The sequence below is a fragment of the Tachysurus fulvidraco genome, chromosome 15, assembly GCF_022655615.1.
Source record: "Tachysurus fulvidraco isolate hzauxx_2018 chromosome 15, HZAU_PFXX_2.0, whole genome shotgun sequence".
Classification (NCBI taxonomy): domain Eukaryota; kingdom Metazoa; phylum Chordata; class Actinopteri; order Siluriformes; family Bagridae; genus Tachysurus; species Tachysurus fulvidraco.
In genome coordinates, this window is record NC_062532.1 from 10398731 (window position 1) to 10420192 (window position 21462).

Here is a 21462-nt window from a genome sequence, read left to right on the forward strand (position 1 = left end):
AATGTGTAACTACTTAATAGTATTTTAGAGAGGTGTTTACATTTAAAGACATGATTGTTTCATGAAAGAATGGTTACATAGAGCCATTTTATTAGGAACACGTAATACCGGAAGGAAAAAAGATTGGTGATGTTTTACCAACTATGTAGCCTGAGCTTAATGGCTTACAGCAAGGAAACCTGATGCGATCTGCTGTTGAACCAATCCTCCTTAAGCTTCAGTGTTTCTGCTCAATACAGTTTTACAGAGTTATTATTTGAGTTTCACAAAAATAATATTATTTATCTGTTTAAATATTTATCTCATGATTTTATTGTGTGTAATAATATTCTGTTTATATATGCTATTTATTAGAATCAAACAGCTTTTATTTTTATTTATTTATTTGTTTGTTTGTTTGTTTGTTTGTTTGTTTACCCGAGTTGTTTATGTGACCCGAGGTAGTTCGGATAAGCGGTAGAAAATGAGTGAGAGTGAGTGAGAGATCTATCTGTACTCTGACCATTCCATGTTGCTAGACTTTGGGGAAGTCGTGGTCCAATGGTTAGAGAGTCTGACTCCTAAACCTAAGGTTGTGGGTTCGAGTCTCAGGCTGGCCATAACTGAGGTGCACTTGAGCGAGGCACTGAGGGCTCCCCACTACCTAGGTGATGCTAAAAGTATTTTAAAAGTTTCCAAAGCTCATCTAAGTCTGTAGTCTTTTCAAGTGTTATTCTTACAGCTATTCAAATATTAAATAAGAGCTTTTACTTTATATTAATTGCGTTTTTTCTCATTTATATTCTGACCATTCCATTTTGCTACACTGTCAGAGCTGTACACATTATGCCGTATTACATGTTTCCTAATAATTAACTCTGTTAACGCTTGTTAATTATTAAGTGTTACAAGAATTTTCTAAAGCAAATGGTTCTATGATTTGGGCTAAACAAAAACAAGATCTGAGAATTGTGTCTGGTATTTTAACTATGGTAAATATTTGACTGGCTGAACTGCTGTCAGGAATTCTCATTAACAAGTTTTAGTGTTTCATGTGATAGTCACATAGTTTACTGAAAGGCCAAAGGTCCATATTTTCCTCTTACATCTGATTTCATACCCTCTCATGATGGCAAACAGACAAGTCGTGTTTATTTTGCTTGCTATGCTTGCTTCTGCATGTGCAGTGTACAAGCAGTGGATACCAGACACCAACTTTGAAAATGGGACAAATTGGGACAAAGGTTCTGTACCCTGTGGAAGTGACCAAGTGATATTTTCAGCCTCTGGTAAAGTTGCTGTGTATGTGGAGGAAGCTCATACACTTTCTGGAATGAGTCTGCCTGTGGATGGAGAATTTATTCTAGCTTCCGGAGCTGTTTTTTATGTTAGAGAAGGCCAGGATCCTAGCTGTGGTGCAGGTGGCACTACCCATTTCAAAGACCCGGATTCTCTGAAGTGGTTTGATCCAGCTATGTGGAAGGCTGCTTCGTCATTAGATCACCTTCAGAGCGGGCCATATCTTTTCTTTGTCCATGAAGAGATGGTACCTTGCCAGCATGATGATGTATTGTTTCGGGATCGATCATCATTCCGTGTGGATGTATCGGCACATGAGAACAGCGTTCCTGTGAAGAGTGTGTCAGTGCTGGGAAAGAAGTTCAGTGAAAACTCTGACTTCTCACAGTATGCTAGTTCCCATCTGGGCAAGTTGCAGTTTCACGGATCTTCAGCAGTCAGAGTTAGCGGATCGGCCTGCAATGATATCACTGGGTGTGAGTGTGGAAATTCAGCCAACCATTACCGGATCTGCTCATATGTCAAGTGTCCACACCTGGACTGCAAGATACCCTTGAACCCATTGGGACACTGCTGTGGTGTATGTGGTGCCATTGTGACTATTTATTTTTCTGACAGCTTTAACATCGAATCCTACCAACAACGAGTGCAGCACCTCTTCCTCAGCTTGTCTAAGTATAAATCTATAAAGATGGGAATGTCAAAAGTCTCAAAAACTCAGAGACTGATGCGACTCATTCCTTATAAAGTCACTCAAGAGATCCAGGTGGTTCTCCTGGATGAAAATACTGGTCCACATTCTGGAAAGCTGGCTGAGGCCCTTGCTCAAGATATAATAAGAGATATTAATGCCCAAGGTTCTCACCTAGGCATAGACAGTGCAGAGGTTCATGCGTCTTCAGGACCAAGTGGTGGCATAAGTGGAGGTGCAGTAGCTGGGGTTATCCTGGGTATTCTGGCTTTGATGGCTTTCTTGGCTCTGTTTGTAGTTCTCCATCGTCGGGGCATGCTCACAATTCCAAATTTACCTTCGTTGAGTCGCTGGAGGAAGGATAGTGAGATTGGTGACCTGGGTGGGCCTTTAGACCATGGTTTTGACAACCCTATGTTTGAGAAGCAAAGCACTTTTCCAGAGATCCCTGGGTTGTATGGAACTGACAGTCTGAATGGTATCACCTTAACTCATTCAGGTGTGCACTTTGTGAATCCTGTGTATGATGAAACTGATTTTAATGCTTGATGCTGATTAAATGGTAACTGCATTCCTGTCACTTTTCAAAGAATTCATTAATTTAGACCTCACATTTTGGTTGACGGAAAAAACACTGTAAGCCTTTCAAAATCATTTCATGATTAAAAATAACACTTAAGCGATAAAAACATTTAATAACTCATTGTTTGTCTCAGTCATGTTATGGCAAGAAAAATTTAATGTTTATTAAGATTTTAAAATAAATCACATGAAATAAAGTTTCAAAAAAGTACATCTCTATATGTCTCATCTCTGGATGTATCATTCACAACATTGTAGCACTAATTCAAAATCATTTGAAATAGTTTATCATTGCAAGACTCAACTTGATCCTGGCTTAACTAGAACAACCGTATTGTCCTTCTTGGAGAGCCAGAAGACAAGATATAACGGCTCCCGGAAGCCAGCAGTATATGTCTTAAGAAGTTTCATTGTCTCAGCTATACCATAATAGGCCAGCAGACCCTTTTCATAGTCTATGTAGCATCCAATCCTTTGGAAAGTCTCTACTTCTAGAGAGGTTTCTACATCAGAGTGCCAAGCTGAGAAGCCATTGCTTTCTCGTCCAATGCTCCATGAAAAGTCATTGCCTGTGATACAGCTGCTGCTTTCTTGACCTTTGCGATCAATGCTTTTGTATGTGAGGCCCATGTAAGCACCCTCTCCGCTCAGATCGACCTCAAAGTAATGGCGGCCCATATAAAGGCTCTCTGATGTCATCACCTGTCGCCAGTGCTCAAACCGCTCGGGCATGTCAGGGTAATTGTGCTGCCAGGGTGTGGTGTTGCTGGCTTTTCTGTTGTCTTCGGTGAGTCTCAGGAACTTGTGTGTGGTATCAGGATTGAAACTCAGGTGTGTGGCATCTGTACATGAGTATGATATAATAAAATCAATAAAAATGTTAATCAGTGTGCTTCACTCTTGCAAAAAAAACAGCATTCATGAAACAAATGTTTATTCAGACCAAGAACATTATGTCATCACCTAGAATTATTTTATTGAGAATTATGTCATTACTTAGAATTATTTTATTGAGAATTACGTTATGATCTATAATATTTTTAATGAGATTGTGAGTTGATGGGAGCAGCTACTACATGTAATTCTAATGAGATTCGAATTTCTATCTAGCTTCAAGTTTATACTAACATTAGCAGGTAATACTCTTAATTACTCTTAAAACAAATAGATACTCTTCATCTGGTCTAGCTTGAAGCTCTTAAGTATATACATAGTTTACTGTTTTAGATAAACATATACTGTATAATTTGGTAAAATGGAAAATAACCGAGAAACAAACGTACATTTAAGAAAGTCATCTCTAGTCACAGGCTCAGGGGCAAACGCTTGCCGCTTGATTGGAGAACTCGGTTGTACCAACATCTTAATTCCCAGTGTGTCTGTTTCAAATACAAGTGTCATTAAGAGGAAAAAGCATGTGTGACTGTACGAATGTCTCTCTCTTTTGCACTTACCACTTTTACAAAGTTCATTGAGTTGAACATGGTAGGTTGACAGCAGCAGATCACACAAGGCCTGTGTTGATTCTTTAACAATGTGACTAAAAGTGGTCAGTCGGTCTATGAGGCTGATGTAAATACCGGGTAAGCACACATCCACAGAGTCCTTTTTCCACTCTGAGTATTCCTGCAGAATAGGTCGCACATTTAAGACACTTATCTGAAACATTTCTCTGTCCTACTCACCTTCTGTTATGTTTTTTCTCTTCTGAATCCATGAAACATGACACCGTTAATTATATGAATGAATGATATGTATTTAAAGTGTTGATGAAAGACAATGGGGAAACTATTTGAGGATTTTTATTACTAATAAATGGGGTGTACCAGATTTTCAAATTAAGCACTCTTAGGAATAACCCAAATGATTTATGGGCAAAGCGGTTCACAGTCTTACCTGTAAAAAATCGACATGATTCTTATTCTTGGAAAATCGCTCCACTTGAGCTGTGGTCTTCTTCAGTTCAAGCATCTTCTGCTTCAGGTGGCTATGGATACTCTCTGCCTGACTCAAGGCCTGCTTGTGTTCCCCATCCAGAAGGTCTAAAGCTTTCTTTTGGGCATCATCAATCGCGCTTTGAAGGATTGAGAACTGCTTCTCAATTTCAGTCTGAACCCCAAGCACTGAGCTCTGATCACATTAAAAGAGTTAATTAAAAAAGCATGATACAGCTGAGGTCAAAAGTTTACATATATACATACATATTTCCAAATGTGCATGTCCAAACATTTTGTTAATTCATTTAGCTTAGTTAGTTCTAACCTGAATAAGCTGTTTTACTTAACAGATGTTTACATAAAGTCTACAAGATGCAATAATTAGTGGATTTACACAAAAAAAAAACAGTTTAAAGGTTTACACATGCGTCATTCTAGATGATCAGTGACCGTTGGTGTCTCGTGAGGGTTGTTCATGAGTCCCTTGCTTGCCCTGTATACTGTTATTTTGAAAAATCCAGAATCTTCTGCTTATTTGACCCCTTTGCATCAGCAACTGTATGAAGTTGACATCCATCTTTTCACCTTCAGGACAACCGAAGGACTCGTAAACAACCATCACAAAAGGGTCAAACATTCACTGCTGCGCAAGAAGACAACGTAATACATAATAATATTACATGAATTGACTTTGTTTAAAGATCTTATTTTTATTTAGCATTTATTTATAAGAATTTTTATTGATCGGCCTGTTCAAAAGTTTACACCCCCTGATTCTTCTGTATTGTATTTGTCTTCTTGAGCATCAGTGAATATTTGTGCCTTTTGGTCTTTGCAGACTGATTAAAAAGCAAATAAAACATTTCCATACTGGTAGAATGAAATATGTTTAAAGTTATAGTATGTTATAGGTGAAAAAAAAAACTGACAAAATCTGAATTTTTGGCAATACAGCGTCATATATTTATGCTCAATTTGCATTCTAAATTGTCAAGTGCCTCACGTACACTGCACTGTATCTGTATCCTAATTAATGCACAGAAGGTCATCAGCATGTGTATGAAAAGAGAATCAAATGAATTAGTAAACTGCTGGATACATTTATAAAAACTCACTTCAATGGATGTGCAGTTGTTTTGTAGCCTGTTAATGGCCTGTTCAGCAGCTGTTAAAGTCTTCTGCATTTCTTTGTGTTTTTGTTGTAGCTCGCCCTTCAGATGGACACACACACACACACACACACACACACACACACACACACACACACACACACACACACACACACACACACACACACACACACACACCTTTAGCATTCACTATTGTGTTCTCACATTAAAGAAAACACAATATGCTGGAGGAAAAAAAGCAAAACTATTAATATCACAATTAACTTCTAACGAAAAAAGGAAAAAGTGACAGATTTTACAAATATACAGTACAAACTACAAAGGGTGGTGCTGACCAGAATCGTTATAAACAAACTCCACTGACTCAAGCTGTGATGAAAGAAAATGCTTCATCTGTGTAGCCAGTTCTTAGAAAAGCTTAAACTACTTCAATATTTAACCAGCCAAAGTGCCTCATGGATCCATTTAAAATGTTCCATGTACTTGTCTACTTTCTTAATTTAAAGTGAAAACATTATATAATCTATAATATTGTATGTGATTATTTTATATCTCTTGTTAAGATGAGAAGTCATAGAAATCACATTTATAGCAGTTGGATAATCATCTTACATGCCCCAATGTTTTATTGAGTTTAATTATGATATACATCCATAATACATAATAAGTATTATGCATTTCTAATACACTTTAATACTTAAGGTTTCTGAACAAAAATTTATTTTTTTCAGTACATGTCATGTGACCTTGATTATGTGAAATGAACTGAAAAATAAGGGAATGTAACCTTGGCTTGCCAAAGAGTTTTTCTGTCTTTATTTTATTGAATATGTGAGATATTAGTTATGAAATCAAATACAAATATAAATATATTCTACAAATATGTATTTAAAATAAGCAAAACAGTTGGCCTGGACAATAAGAGTAAGAGCTCGTTGCTAAGTAGAAAATGGAAGAAGACCATTAATATCTTTTAATTTCATACCTCGATATGTTTGCGTGCCTCATCTACTGGTGTGACATTGTGCCCTTGGTGTCCTTCTGCCTCGCATTGTGGACAAATGCAGCAGTTGTCCTTCATACAGTACATCTGCAGTTCCAGCTGGTGATGTTCACATGTGCGCTGCTCCATGTCCAGCTGAGGCTCCACTAACTTATGGCTCTGGAATTTGCTGTTCTCTAGATGAGGCCTCAGGTGTTCCTCACAGTAGGACACCATGCAGGTCAGGCAGGATTTGGACGCCTTGAGAGGTTTCTCAATACATGAATCACACATTACCTCTTCTGCCTCTGGATCACCAGACATTTGAGATGTACTCTTTACAGCTTCTTTGTTGTTGACTTCAACATTTGAGACTTCTTTGCTATCTGGTAGGACCCTCTCCATGTCTCCAGGCTGAACAGTGCTGGCTGGGATTTTTTCGTTTGAAATTGTTTCCGCCATGTTCCTATATTTCACTATAACTGTTGAAGATTCCTGTCTGTTCTGAGAGGCAAAATACAGACTGAAACTGTCATACAGTACACCCTTCTCAGTGCTGCCAAACCGGTATCCACAATTGTTTGTTCTGTTACAAGCCACACCTTAGAGTAGAAGGCCATACCTTACATAAGGGTCAATCTCAGCACTAGAGCTACATGCTTTCCTGTCTGTAAGCCTGAAAGAAGGGAGGAGGCAAGGCAAGCATGTAATAGTACGGGTCATACTCCTACACTGGTATTTCCTCTAATCTTTCCTCTTAGAGGATATCTGTTCTAGTGCTCTGTGATAACCTAACATTTTTTTTTATCTACACTTGTTCAATTCGTAGCTTCTTCTATGCAAAATATATACAAGTAAGACAAGGTTTTGTGTTATTCACTCATTATTACTTTCAACATTAGTCAAATAATGATTAAGGTAAAAACAAAACAAAAAACCTAGAGTGGTAGTAGCGGTCGTAGTAATAATAATAATAATTATGATAGTAATACGAAGAAGAAGAAGACGAAGTAGAAAAGGAAGACGAGGACCCCCTTCACTTTTTTCAATTTTGTTATGCTGCAGCATGATATACAACGCTCATTAAATATTTTTTTCTCTCATTAATCTACACTCAGTACCCCATAATGGCAAAGTGAAAACAGAATTCTAGAAATGTCTATAAATTTATTAAAAAGAAAATACTGAAATATCACGTACATAAGTATTCAGAATCTTTACTCAGTATTTAGTTGAAGCACCTTTGGCAGCAATTACAGCCTTGAGTCTTTTTGAGTATGACGCAAAACTTTACACACATGGATTAGGGGATTTCTTGCCATTCTTCTTTGCAAATCCTCTCAAGCTCCTCAAGGGACCGTCAGTGGTCAGCCATTTTCAAATCAGGTCATGAAGAATCAAAAAGCTTCTACTGTATTTTCAATCATATATAAATGATGCAGTACACAGTGAAATAAAACAACATTTCTCCAGGAAGATGGTGGTACGAAAAACTACATAAATCTACAGGTTTTTATTAAGGATATCTCTGTACTTTGCTCCATTCAGTTTTCCCTGGAGCTCAGTCAGAGTGACCATTGAGTTCCTCTTACTAAGGCCCTACTCCCTTGATTGCTCAGTTTGTCCAGGCGACCAGCTTTCGGAAGAGTCCTACTGTAGTTGTACCAAATGCTTAAATGATAATTTTTGAGGCTGCTGTGTTCTTGGGAATCTTCAGCGCAGCACAATTTTTTTTGGAGCCTTCCCCAGATCTGTGCTTTGCAACAATCCTGTCTCTGAGTTCTGAAGGCAGTTCCTTTGATACCATTGTTTGGTTTTTGCTCTGATATGCATTGTTAGCTGTGAGGCCTTCTATAGAGAGGTCTGTGTTTTTCCAAATCATGTCCAATCAATTTTATTTATTACATGTGGACTCCGATCAAGGTGCCGAAACATCTCAGCAATGATCAAAAGAATTGGGATTCACCTGAGCTAAGTTTTAATGCATGGGAGCATCAATGCTTATAAATTTCCCTTATATCAGATATCATATTATCTGAAGTGCCAAAAAAAAAACGTTAAAAAAAAAAAAACTTTATCTACAAACGTAAGTAGCTTGTTATCATTGTTGTATCTCTTAAATGATCACTAACGTTAGAGATTTATTTAAGCACTTCTTGGAGCTCCCAGTAATTCACAGCCTTTTTCAACTTGTTGTTGTTTAGCAAACTTTAAACAAGTTTCAACATGCCTTTTCTTCACTAATGGAGCCTTCTGTCTTGAACATGTTTGGAAGCCATATGTGGTGGAGTGTGCCTCCAAGTCTTTATGCCATTCTTTCTGAGTTGTCTTAAGCTTTTGACCAACTCTTTAGATTAACCTTGATAAAAAAATATTGCTCTTTCTTAGTGTGGTTAATATTTTTTTTTCTATGACATTCCATAATATATATGTCACGGATACGCCAGGTTCTCACAACACTTCCTTCAGATCTCAATCACCGGAGTTCTGATAATCATCACCTGATTATATATTGATAATCGTCACTCAACACTAATTGCTCACAGACTGTTTAAGCCACGCTCTCACCTTCATTCACCGTCCAGTCTCGTATGCTATGCTTACTAACGCGACTCTCTCATTCTTCTTCTCGGTAGGCTTCTTCTTCCAGATCCTGTTCTGCACGTTACCAGATTCAACTCCTTCTCGAGCGTGTGTTTATCGGAGCACGGGGGAAGCGTCCTTCACCACGTATCCAAGCTTTGCAGCTTTACATCAGACCTGAACTATCAATAAACACTGGTTTTGATACTTAAGTAAAGTTGGCAACATATTCCCAGATTCGATTTTCCCGAGTCAATAGCTCCTGAACTAAAGGGTGTTACTACACGAATAACACCTCCTTTTTATCTTAGTAATGTAGAGAGGCAGCTACAATGCAGCTACGACCTAATCTTCCTCAATATTAGCTTTCCTCCGCGTTGGACAAAATACATAATTCTCTATGTGCGAACACCGAAAAGACAGATTCCAAGGGACCGTCTGCAAAGTGCAAACCCCGAAAAGCGAATACAAAAAAAGTCAATAGCTTTACTGTAATACACTGTACTGTCACCGAACTCATAACACACATCACTGATGTCCTAATACATATACTAAAACACTTATTTTGGGGAAATGACTTTTTGTTTAATTTTTATGATTTTTCATAATTTAAAAAAATCAATAACGTTACTGTAATACAGTGTACTGTCACCAAACTCAGAACACACATCACTGATGTCTTAATACATGTACTAAAATGCTTATTTTGGAGAAATGTCTTTTTCTTTATTTTTTATGATTTTTCATAAAATGAAAAAATCAATAGCTTTACTGTAATACACTGTACTGTCACCAAACTCAGAACACACATCACTGATGTCCTGATACATATACTAAAACACATATTTTGGGGAAATGTCTTTTTGTTGATTTTTATTATGATTTTTCATAATTTTATTGATTTGTATTTTATGAAAAATCATAAAAAATAAACAAAAAGACATTTCCCCAAAATACATGTTATACTATATCAATTAGGATATCAGTGATGTGTGATCTGAGTTTGGTGACAGTACAGTGTATTACAGTAAAGTTATTGATTATTTTATATTCTGAAAAATCATAAAAAATCAACAAACAAACATTTCCCCAAAATAAGTGTTTTAGTACATGTATTAGGACATCAGGGATGTGTGTTCTGAGTTTGATGACAGTACAGTGTATTACAGTAAAGCTATTGAATATAATTTCCATAATAGTCAATTTATTGATTTTTAATTTTATGAAAAATCATAAAAAATAAAGAAAAAGACATTTCTCCAGAATAAGTGTTTTAGTACATGTATTAGGACATCAGTGATGTGTGTTCTGGGTTTGATGACAGTACAGTGTATTACAGTAAAGCTATTGATTTTTTTAAAATATGAAAAATCATAAAAAATCAACAAAAAGACATTTCTCCCAAATAAGTGTTTTAGAACATGTATTAGGACATCAGTGATGTGTGTTGTGAGTTTGGTGACAGTACAGTGTATTACAGTAAAGCATACATACAACATTTTTTTGTCCATCTCTGGTAGTAATAAATCTAAAAACGAAGCAAAACTAGAACAAGTGCATTCATATAAACCAGAGATTTAACTGAATTTAATTTGCTGTTGTATTAATTGTTTGAGGTAGACTTGATAGCTTGAGTGCGTGAGCACCTCAACTGAAATACACGGGTTTATTCCTTTTTTTTCCATTTCTTTTTTAACTCCACATCAACTCAGTATGTATATAAAAGAAGCGATTTCGTACAGAAAGACTGAGTGTGTAGACAGAATACATATTTTTAAATGAGGGACATTCTCCACACAGTAATTAGCTAGAACTTAACTGAGACAAATGTCAAATAAATTCAAAGCATTTCTCAAAAAACCTACAATACAGCTATTTTCACATTCTTTACATTTGTTTGATTCTTGCGTCAGCATCATTCCTTTCACAGCTGTGTTATCGAGACCTAATCTGTCAGAGATGGTGAAGAAGAAAACAGAGTGATAGGGAAAGGCCCAGCATTGTTTCCTGTTGATCACTTATTGGAACAGCTTTGATTTATAGCTGAATAAAGAATCACTGAGCAATTACAAACATGATCATAAACTAGCAGACACGGTAAAACTGAGGTGGATGAATTTTCTGGATGCCATTTAATTTGAGTTAAAAAAAAGTGACCTGTGTATTATTACAAACATAACATTATTACAAACATAACAACACAAAATCATATCTGTGAGCCTATCAACGTTCACACTGTATTTAGACTCTGAGAGAAAAAACTCATCTATTATATTCTGTAATTGTCTTACAGTTTAAATAACTGAAATTTAAGGCAACATGCGTTAATTGTTCCAACACCTTTCTCTCTCTGTGTGTTATAAAGAAATATGTTTATACCTAAGAATTTATTCAGACTGTAAATATTTCTGCTGTAGCACGTTTCTGACCTCTAGTGCTACAAGTGTGGAAAGGCAAGTACTGACATCTTTAACCCTAAAGATATTTATTTATTTATTTAATTAGTTAATTAATTCTATTTGATTGTAGATTCAGGATAAAAAACACAGATTGTCCAAAAATCTTATTTATTTCCTTCTTTCAAATAAATTGTATTTATAACTAAAAAGCTGACAGTTTTGAAAGCCAAGACAAGCTTCCTGGAAACATCGAGGACAAGCTATTACAAAACACGAGAGTAGTAGAGTCTTCTTGGATCTTATCAGTCGTTGAAACAGAGATAAATAATGTTTCTTCTCATGTGTTAACCCTGTAACTTAATCCACCATAAACTATCAGGCTCTATCTTCACACATACTTCTTCACTCTTCTGATATTACACATCTACTGCTAATACTGCTGGTGTGTGTTTGTGCGTGCGGTGTGTGTGTGTATGTGTGTGTGTTTGTATGTGTGTGTTTGTGCGTGTGAGACTAAGATCTGCTGTAATAGAGACAAATCCTTCACATGGACTGCAATCTTGTAATGTTGAGCATAAGAGTGTGTTCAGTGTAAAGAATCGTGTAAACAGAAATATAGAATATAGAATATAGTAAAGTTGCACCAACATGAGTGTGACTGTGTTACACAATGGTTTCTGAGCCTATTTCTTTTTTTAAATATAGGTGAAATTGAATGACAATAAATTGACAAATGAATTGCTCTTATAGCTAAATGTTTAAAATTCAATGAATCTAATGAGTATTAACAAAGCTACAGTAACATTGGACAGTTTAACGCATTTGTGCTTTCTAGATTCAATCTGCACTTTTAAAACGTGTATACTGAGAATTGGACAGCTTTTTAATAATCTACAGGTAAAAAAAGATCAGAATTTATCAATTGAGTTATCTTGAAAAATTGGGAGGGTACAATAATGGTTTTGCAACATATCCAGAAATCCTACAAGGTTGCACAGCATTAGCTGTTATGCCTTGATGTGGACTTTTAGTTGATATAAGATTAAAGTGACTTGTGAAATGTGTTGTGTCAAGTATAGCAGTTCTCCTTTGTACAGATTTTTAAAGTTTAACCCTGTTCCTGTTCTCCTTCTCTGTATGGCACACTGATTGTTTCATTTTACCTCTGTGTTGTGAAGAAATGTCTATATACTGTAGGTCTTAACAATTATATATAGAAACCACCAATTATATAGAGCCTATAATACAAAGAATTGTAGCAGCGAATAGATAATATGGCCATAAAGCTCATATGGCCGTAATATTGCCCAACATATATCCATAACTTCAGTCTGAAAAAGGATAAAATGTAGTTCTTAACAACACAAGCGGCACGTGTTAAATGTGAACATGATGCAAGCAGCTTTTGTAGTTATACAAGGTATTGCTATCGTACTGTAGATGACTCAATGTTGACATCATAGTGTCTTTTTATTAATGTGGAACCATATTGTATGTTACCCTGATCAGGACTCTTTCAGTTATATTGTACAAAAACTATAAGTAGTGATATAGCCACTAATAAGTACTCAGTATTAGCTAAGAATAAGAACCCAGTGATGGAGCCTACTGTTATAAAGACAGATAATAGCACTTCAAAGGAAACATAACATGGTTTTGTCTACTGCAGTAAGACAGATTACACCATATTGTGGACCAGTTACACCCATACACAAAAGCATGTTTTTGTACCTCATACAAGGGTGCACCAAAAACCACCTTCAGATCAACATTGGATAAACCAAGGAGCTGGTGGTGAACTTAATGGAGCTCCTTAGTGTTGCTATAATGGAGGAATGAATGGAGTAGGTCGACGCCTACAAGTTTCTTGAAGTGCAACTCAACAACAAACTGGAATGGTGAAACAATGCTGTGGCCCTTATTTAAGAAAGCACTGCGCATAATCTTTCTGAGGAGGCTAAGATCCTTTAATGTATGTACCAGGCAGCTACATTTGTAGCAGGGTGTCTTTTTTTTTGCTGGTGAGGTGGCATTAGTACTGATGGTGTCAACAAACTGGGCAAGCAGGTGAAGAGGTTAACTCTGTGGTAGGGTTGGTACTTGACTCTATGGAAGCATATTATTTACACATTAGCATAAATTGTTGTTGATAATCTTCATCTCACATCCCTACATCTCATGTCATCTTTAATCTTATCTCATCCCATTCCAGATATAGCCTCCCTTTGCTGTTATAATTTTCTCTGCTCTTATGTGAAGGTCACAGACGTCACTAAACCTCTGGTACTGATGTTAGGTGAAGAGGTCTGGGGTTCGGTCGGTGTTCCAGTTCATTTAAAAAAATTAGTTGGGTTGATATCAGGGCTTAATGCAGGATTTTGCCACATAAATCTGAGCAAAGCATGCTTTCATAGATCTGCACAGAGGCATTGTCATGCTGGAACAGGTTTGAAAGGTGTGCTTTCATTATTTTGTGCATTCAAGAAACGGATAAAATAAGACTTATACAAGTGCAAATACAAGAATAGTCTAATCAGAGGTCTCTAAGAGTAAGAATTGCCATTACAAAGCTGTTCATTGATACAGCCACATTACAGGTATTCAAGTATGTCCATGAACATCATATAAAATTTCATAGGTTTTTTAGCATCTTTTATTGCTACATTTTATGAAATGATATAAAACACATGAACAATGTTATGCACAAAAGATAGAGCACATACTCTTTGGGTTGGAATGCATTTAAATCTGTACAGGTACTGTATACTAAATATACATAGGTTTATGTGAAGAAAATTTCTCTGTAGTGATATGGCATGAGTGCAAAAAAATCAGCATAAGTAAGATTTATGTATCACCAAATTGTATGCCCCATGCCCCAAGTCTTTAACAGAAGTATGGCTTGACAAATGTAAACAAACAAAATGGAGGTTCACAATTCATCCTTAGTACAGGCATTCACTGGCCCTAACAGTGTGCCAAAGACATTTGTTGCCATGTACATTGGCAACCTACAATCTGTGTTTGACATCACTTAGGCAGTGTGTAGAAGTTTCCTGGATTTGAAACCCACAACTTTTCAAATCTGCCCACATAAACACATCCTTATATTCAGCACAATCTTCTACATCTATGTCATAAAAATATAGTACATCATGCCTGAAATGATGATTTACAGAGATACAGTATTTGCATGCACTGGAAGCACAGGTGCTAAGACTCATGCCCCACAGGGGCAGACACTTCATGAGAATAATGCTGATTTAGTCTGACTTCATCGGGATTGTCCGCAGGATTTTTACTGTTATGTATGGCATTCGTGATACCGCAGCTTGATTCAGCTGTTACTGCTGGCATGCATGTTTCCTTGTGTGTGCCAGTCAACAAGGCACTACCTTTCTGTCCGGTCCATCTGATATGCAAATTTATTCCTAGGGTAATAAGACGTGTTCAAAATCCCCCCAAAAAAGTTACACTTCCTTTCAGTGTACATGTCTTTATGTTCAGTTGCACTTGAATCAAGACATATGCCATCAGTATGGCCAAATTCATAGTGCAACAAGTCCTTTGTGCTATCTGTAAAGAGAAATAGCATACAGCTGACATGATGTATGTTTTAACAGTTTGTATAATAACTGTGGACTATGCTGAAAAAAGTTAGCTTAAAAAAGCAGTGGCAAATGGAGACTAATAACACTAATCACTAGTGACAAGCTTGCTCCTCGCATGAATATTAGGTATGAATAATTTATAAAACAACATGGGGTTCAACTTACAACGCTGTGTCTTCTATGCTGTCAGGATCCTCGATAGTGTCCAGGCGTCTCTTACACGCCTCAATGATCTTTTTACGGGGTCCCAAGGGAATGTGGATGCTTTTGAGGTCATTGTCAGAGCACAGCAGCAGTGCATCCAGGTCAATCTTCTCTCGTTTAAAAATAGGGATGAACTCGTTCATGCATTGGGCAGCCAGGAATACTTCAAGTGGACTACTCTCTGGCTCATCGTCATCATCCAGTCCTAATTCCACATCACCCCAGGGAACCTCCTCCATGTTCCTTGCTTGGAGGCTTCGAGCACTGCCGATACTGTCTTCATCTAAACTTGGGGATCGCTGAAGACGGCTACGCAGACGGATGTTTGGTGCCCTCCCACTGCCGGCCATGCTGCCTTCATCACGAGAGCCTATGTCAAAGAGTCCCCCGCTCACATAGTTCCGCCGAAAGACCATGGTACCCAGGCCTGGCCGGTTGAAAAGCGAGTCATGACCTGAGTCAGTGCTGATCTCTGAGTGGTCCAAGTCTGCCCCGTGGAGGTCTGGCTCACTGATGGCACGCGAGATGGCATCTTCATTATCCCGTGGAAACATATCACGGACATTTCGCCGACCACGGTCTTTTGGGTTTACGTAGGTACCCTGCTTTAGAAACATGACATCATTACCAAGCTGTAGACCAGAAAGAGAGCGCATACTCTTCCTTCCATCTTCATAGATCTTGAAGGTCCCATCACCCTGCTTCTTCTTTTCCAACTTTCTCTGGATCTTGGTTTTGCCCCTGGCTGTAGCATGAAGGGTAGCCTGGAACATCAGAAACAGCACTTGCTTTAAGCTTCACTTGCTTTAAGCTTCAGTTCTTACAGATTTACTACAATCTCACTTGACATACTTGACATAAAAAGAAAATTAATTAATTTATCTAAAAGGCAGTGTTTTGAAACACATCATCAAGGCTAACCTGTGAGTATGGCACACTGGTGGCAGTGTTGAAAGGGTGCAGCTTGCGGCTAAAAGTGCTGCTGGTGTAGCTGGAGAAGCTCATGGCATCCGAAAGTGAAGCATCTGTGGCTTCCTTCTGGAACTTCCGTTCCATGCGGCGGTGGTGCTTGCGCTGCATCTTGACACAGTCATTGATCCGACGTTCTGCATCACGGAAGGCTCTGTCTTTCAGCTTGGCCACCACCTTCGGGTTGAGTGCTGTCTGCTTGGCAGCAATGGAGTCCAGGTAGCGTACACAATCCATGTGGTTCTTGGTGGCAGCCATGTCCAGCGGCGTGTGGTAGTCATTGTCAAGACACCATGTGTTTGCACCAAAGGACACCAGGAAGGACAGGCAGTTGAGATGGCCATTGGACGCAGCCAGGTGGAGTGGCGTGTTCCCCCATATGTCACATTTATCAGGATTCCCTCTAAAACAGCAGCAGAGAAAATATATAATCAGTAAAAAACAAAACAAAACATTTTGTCATTTGCCTTTGCTACTTCTGGCTTGAGTGTCTGTCTATCAAAAGGAAGTAATTTCTACAGCATGGTGTTAAGTTGACAGCTTTTCTGGCATACAAAACCTGTGCTTAACAAATGCTCAGGTTGCATTATGCCTCTATTGTTACTCAAAACCCGAAATTGCAGCCATACAAAGGATATCCCAACATACTTTTAATCATGTTTTCAGCATTGGGTATGCACAGGATCATAGAGGATAATTAATTATATATAAGGTTGTTATATTGAGGTGCTCTACTATGCCTGGGTTTTATTTCTATGAAATTTTAATAGACAACATTAACATAAATAACTGTACAACAAAATCCTGGTGAAGAACAAGCTCAGGAATGCTACAGTGACATTAATACCTCCTACTGTACTTGCCCCAATTAATGACTATGATACATGGTCCACAACCCTGTGACCAGAGGTTCATCTCCAATGAAGCTGAACCGAAGTTCTGGGACAGTATGTGTTATTTGACCCTCGACTTGCCTATGTAGTAACTCTATGAGTATCTTCTTGCAGGGAAGACCGGTAGGATTGCACTTTGTATGATGTCACCCTGAATTCCTGGTACTCAGTGTATAGCCACAGATAAATTCAATGCAATTTAATTTGTTTAATGAATTTATCAGTTTTATTTGTATAGTGCCTTTAACAATGGACATTGTAACAAAGCAGCTTTACAAACTTTTTTTTAAACCACTCTAAACCTTTGCTTTAAATAACATTAACCGGGGCTTAGCTATGTTTAAATTAATGTTGTAATTTACAAGCAATTCAATTTAAGGTGCTTAATTTAGACAAAACTAAACATAACACTTTTTTACATTTTAAATATATTTACAAAACAAAAGTCATTTTGTTGCTTTGTACTTTTGCCTATTGCATTATGCACAACATGTTATTGATTAAGTATTCTTTCTGGTCTATACATCTACACATATGACTGCATTTATTAGAAAAAGGAAGTGACCCCACATTTGCACTTGTATTCATTAAGACTGACACACGCAGCTCTTGGCTTGGATCCCATTTGGGCTCTATGTGACTCATACAGCAGTGGCTCTTATTAATAATTTATGGGCTGCAGGCAATGCGTTACAGCAGTACATTATAGATGAGCAAAGCTGCAAGGTTTTCACAGATGTCCGTGAAGCTGTGTGCAGCACTGGACATGGCCAGTGCTAGGATTATCCCCTGCTAACTGGTGTGACCCTGATTTCAACCTTCTCTTTGACATGTTATCGCTGTATCTCAGTTTCCATGTGCAGATCATTTCTATCCTCATGAAAGGATGATGGCAACAACACAAGAGGTCTTTTTTTTTGATGGTGTGCCGTGTGTTGAGAAAATTCAGGAGTTCTTCAGATATCATGCCAATCCAGTGAAAAATAGGTGGCTGTTGCTTAAAGAAACACTCCTACACTGATAACCTGGAACATTTGTGTCCAACTTAAAGGTCATAAATAGTCCCACTGAAACTTACAGAAAACCTTATATCTTGTGCTGTCATTGTTAACACAGTGCCCAGTGAGATAAACTGTGCTATAAAATCTCAAAAGTGCTGACTGCTATATGATCCAACACTGACTATAAATGTTTGGCGTTATTGACATAAGGGGTTTATGTCTCAATAAATTATGCTGGGAAAACAGACTGTTCTGTCCTTTATTATGTGCTGTGCACTTGTTCAAAGTCTCATATTCTGGTGAGAAATTACGCCATGACTTCTGGCATGCACTGTGTATTGGCATGCATTTCCTGCCAGACAAAAGAGAAGATGCCCAAGAGACCAGCACACTAAAGGCATCTACCGTAATTGCTCCCTTTACCAGCGTGCAGGTGTGTTAAACAGTCTGTGCACATGGCACTCTATACTGGTTTTGTCTGCAAGAGATCACACAATAATTGCTGTCTTTCAATAGTTGTCATGTAAACCTTTTGAGAACTTCTGCCAATTAATCTCTTTCAATGGATCTCTTGGACCAAGAAGGTCAGCCAGAGGAGTAGCCAAAAAGGCTGCTGCATGTTGTCTTTTATTAACCCTTCCAATATTCTCATCACCAATTCTATTATTTGTCTATAAAACATTTAAAAATCAGATCAGACATTGGTTTACATGCTGTTGATGGTATCAGGTGTTATTGGTTTCTCTAAAATGGAGAACCATTTCTTTTGTAAACCTGTCAGCTTGAAAGAAAAAATGGAAAAGAGATATAGAAAGACACCTGATATATTGTGCTGTAAAACAGATGGGAGATTGGATAATAACTGGATATATCTTTGGTGTGGGGAACAGGTAGTACATTTGTCTAGTAGGACATTGTTAGAATAAAAGCAATATAACAACTTTGAGATTTGACATAATTCCATGATATATGGCTTCTTAAAATAGTACCACATGCTCTATCAAGTTGTATGTGCTATGATGCAGATACAACAGCAGTACCTATGCTATTACAGTATGTATGACTGTAGTTAGAGTTATGCATTAGTTATTTATTTGTTATATTATGGTTATGATAGTATTCTGTTAGAATGACGGGCTATTAATTCTTTTTGAGTGCTGTTACAATGGCAGAATACTATTTTGACCTAGGATACTACTTAATACAGTAATAAGCTGTTACAACAGCAGACCACTATTTAATATGGTGGTATAGCTTTGCAGAGGCACACTATTTGGTATGGCTACAGTTTAGTATGGTAGGATGCTGTTACAATGGCAGTGTACACTATATATATATATATTTTCATAAATAGACTGCTGTTTAGTAAGGTTATGAGTGATATTTGGACCCAGCCTACTATTTAGTTCAGTAGATCACTGTTACATTGGCAGTGTAGTAAATTTAGCATCACTGTTACATTGTCCGTGTAGTAAATTGACATAGATTGCAATTTAGCATGGTAATATGTTATTACAATGGCAGGAGTGTTTTGACATACTGTGGTATGCTGTTACAAGGTCAGTGTATTATAATGCAGTACCATACAATAAGGATATTGCGCTGTTACAATGGCAGAGAAAAGAGATCTAATTCTTTTCTTGTAGAAATGTCAAACTAAATCATTCAGCTGTGAAACAGAGAAACTATAGTAAGCTGAAGCTGAAAGCTTACCCTCTGGCCACTATGAGCCGCAGCGCGTCCAGGTTGCCATGGTACGCGGCCCATAGCGTCGGTGTCATGCCATCTTCATCCGGCGCGTTCAGGTCCTTCCGCGTGGCCTCTTTCAGCAGGTCCAGGTAGCCATCTCGCGCTGCCCTGTGGTACTTGTCATTCATGTTGCTCTCGAACTTCGGCCTCCATTATGCTTGAGTTTTTACACCCAGTCTTCGTCATCGGCACCGGAGGGCAAGTGTCTTTCGCTAAGGCCGTGTGTGCAGAGCGGCCGGTGAACGCTCACGACGGTTTCCATGGACACCGGAGACGCACTCACGCCCGTGGGCGTGGCCTGTGCAGCATCGTGGTCTCCATGGGATTCCATCAGTATTAAGTCACGTCCTTATTAACGTTGAAATGATCATGCAATGTGTAGGCGATCTTAGCACAAGACTATTTAAAGCTGGAAAGAGTATTTAAAGAATGGAATTGTTTCGTGTAAAACTTTCAGGAGAACAATAATAAGGAATTACGTCAACTTTTTACCCTCAAAACGTGCATGAAAAAGGATAGAAAAGATTACATATGTGAAAATGGGTTATTGCTTATCAATACTAATACAAAAACACCTCTCGTAGTGTTTCGGGAGAATATTTAGTCACCTAATGACGTAGAGTGAGGCAGCTCTGGTGACGTCATCAGTGTGCAGTCCGGGGGAGAGTGACCGAGGGCTTTAGTGTGTATAAAAGCTTGCGTGTGTATAAAAGCTCGTATTCAGGATTTCAAGACGTTCCCAAATTTAATGTCTAGAGTTACATTCTTTTCCTTTCCATTAGAACTGAGAATTGGGAATGTCTGTAAAGCTTTACTCTACTAAACAGAAAGCAACATAGAAAAGTTATTTTATTGATTCCAGCTGTAATGTTTATTATGATATATCTCTTATGGATGTGTAGCATGGATTTGACCATTCTATAAGAAAGGTTGTTTTAACTCATGTGAAAAAACATCCATCAATCTGTCCATCCATCTTCTGTACCTCTTATGCTAGAGTTTCAGCGGACTCATGATACAACATGGGGGACACCTTGGACAGGCTGCCAATCAATAAAACACTCTGGAAAACTACAGTGCATGTGTTGGAACCACTTGAAGAAACTGGAATACTCAGTGAAAAACCTCAAAACAGAGGGAAAAAGTCTGAATGTGCAGGCATCAAAAACCTTGTAAGGGGGATGCAAATGTGCTAACCATTAAGCCACTGTGCCCTTCTTTAAAAAATAATGTTCTGCATACTTACTTAAAAGTAAATAAAATATTCAGTCTGTAAACGAATATTCATTTGCCTTTAGTGTGTCTCTTAAGAGTTACTCTCAGTTCTCTTATCGAAGCCAGTTATGTTCCTGTCACATCATCCTTTTTAACCATTTAAGGTTGTGTATCGTCTGTAAGAAAAGTTAATTCCTCCTATCACTTACATTGTAACAGTAATAAACAGTCCTTTAAT

The 21462-nt window shown here is 37.8% G+C and overlaps 3 protein-coding genes across 4 annotated transcripts; 1 reads left to right on the forward strand and 2 right to left on the reverse strand.

Moving 5' to 3' along the window:
- Positions 1-1033: 1033 nt before the first annotated feature.
- On the forward strand, positions 1034-2764 carry amn (amnion associated transmembrane protein). The gene has a single exon (XM_027141587.2). It carries the CDS (start codon positions 1106-1108, stop codon positions 2516-2518), a length of 1413 nt encoding a protein of 470 aa, XP_026997388.2. The 5' UTR covers positions 1034-1105; the 3' UTR covers positions 2519-2764.
- LOC113639608 (tripartite motif-containing protein 16-like protein) lies at positions 2645-7509 on the reverse strand. Its single transcript, XM_027141586.2, has 6 exons — positions 6604-7509; positions 5604-5699; positions 4448-4681; positions 4006-4177; positions 3835-3930; positions 2645-3393 (listed from the first exon to the last, which is right to left on the reverse strand). The coding sequence occupies exons 1-6, from the start codon at positions 7060-7062 to the stop codon at positions 2852-2854; spliced, it is 1599 nt and encodes a 532-aa protein (XP_026997387.2). The 5' UTR covers positions 7063-7509; the 3' UTR covers positions 2645-2851.
- A 6736-nt stretch (positions 7510-14245) lies between these two features.
- On the reverse strand, positions 14246-20343 carry ush1ga (Usher syndrome 1Ga (autosomal recessive)). 2 transcript variants are annotated; one of them, XM_027141352.2, is made up of 4 exons: positions 19974-20341; positions 16319-16769; positions 15359-16161; positions 14246-15158 (listed from the first exon to the last, which is right to left on the reverse strand). In XM_027141352.2, exons 1-4 carry the CDS (start codon positions 20135-20137, stop codon positions 15155-15157), a joined length of 1422 nt encoding a protein of 473 aa, XP_026997153.1. In that variant the 5' UTR covers positions 20138-20341; the 3' UTR covers positions 14246-15154. The 2 variants fall into 2 exon arrangements, with proteins under 2 accessions (XP_026997153.1, XP_026997154.1); XM_027141353.2 differs by lacking the exon at positions 14246-15158 and having other exon boundaries at positions 15355-16161; positions 19974-20343.
- Between the last annotated feature and the right edge of the window lie 1119 nt (positions 20344-21462).

Coding starts and splice junctions, on each gene's coding strand:
- amn (XM_027141587.2), top strand. CDS start 1,106: ATGATGGCAAACAGACAAGTCGTGTTTATTTTGCTTGCTATGCTTGCT.
- LOC113639608 (XM_027141586.2), bottom strand. CDS start 7,062: ATGGCGGAAACAATTTCAAACGAAAAAATCCCAGCCAGCACTGTTCAG. Junction 4,682..5,603: donor ACAACTGCACATCCATTGAA/GTGAGTTTTTAT, acceptor TAATGTGATCAG/AGCTCAGTGCTTGGGGTTCA. Junction 3,394..3,834: donor TAGAGATGACTTTCTTAAAT/GTACGTTTGTTT, acceptor ACTCATGTACAG/ATGCCACACACCTGAGTTTC.
- ush1ga (XM_027141352.2), bottom strand. CDS start 20,137: ATGAATGACAAGTACCACAGGGCAGCGCGAGATGGCTACCTGGACCTG. Junction 16,770..19,973: donor CGGCTCATAGTGGCCAGAGG/GTAAGCTTTCAG, acceptor CTGCTGTTTTAG/AGGGAATCCTGATAAATGTG. Junction 16,162..16,318: donor CCAGTGTGCCATACTCACAG/GTTAGCCTTGAT, acceptor CTGATGTTCCAG/GCTACCCTTCATGCTACAGC.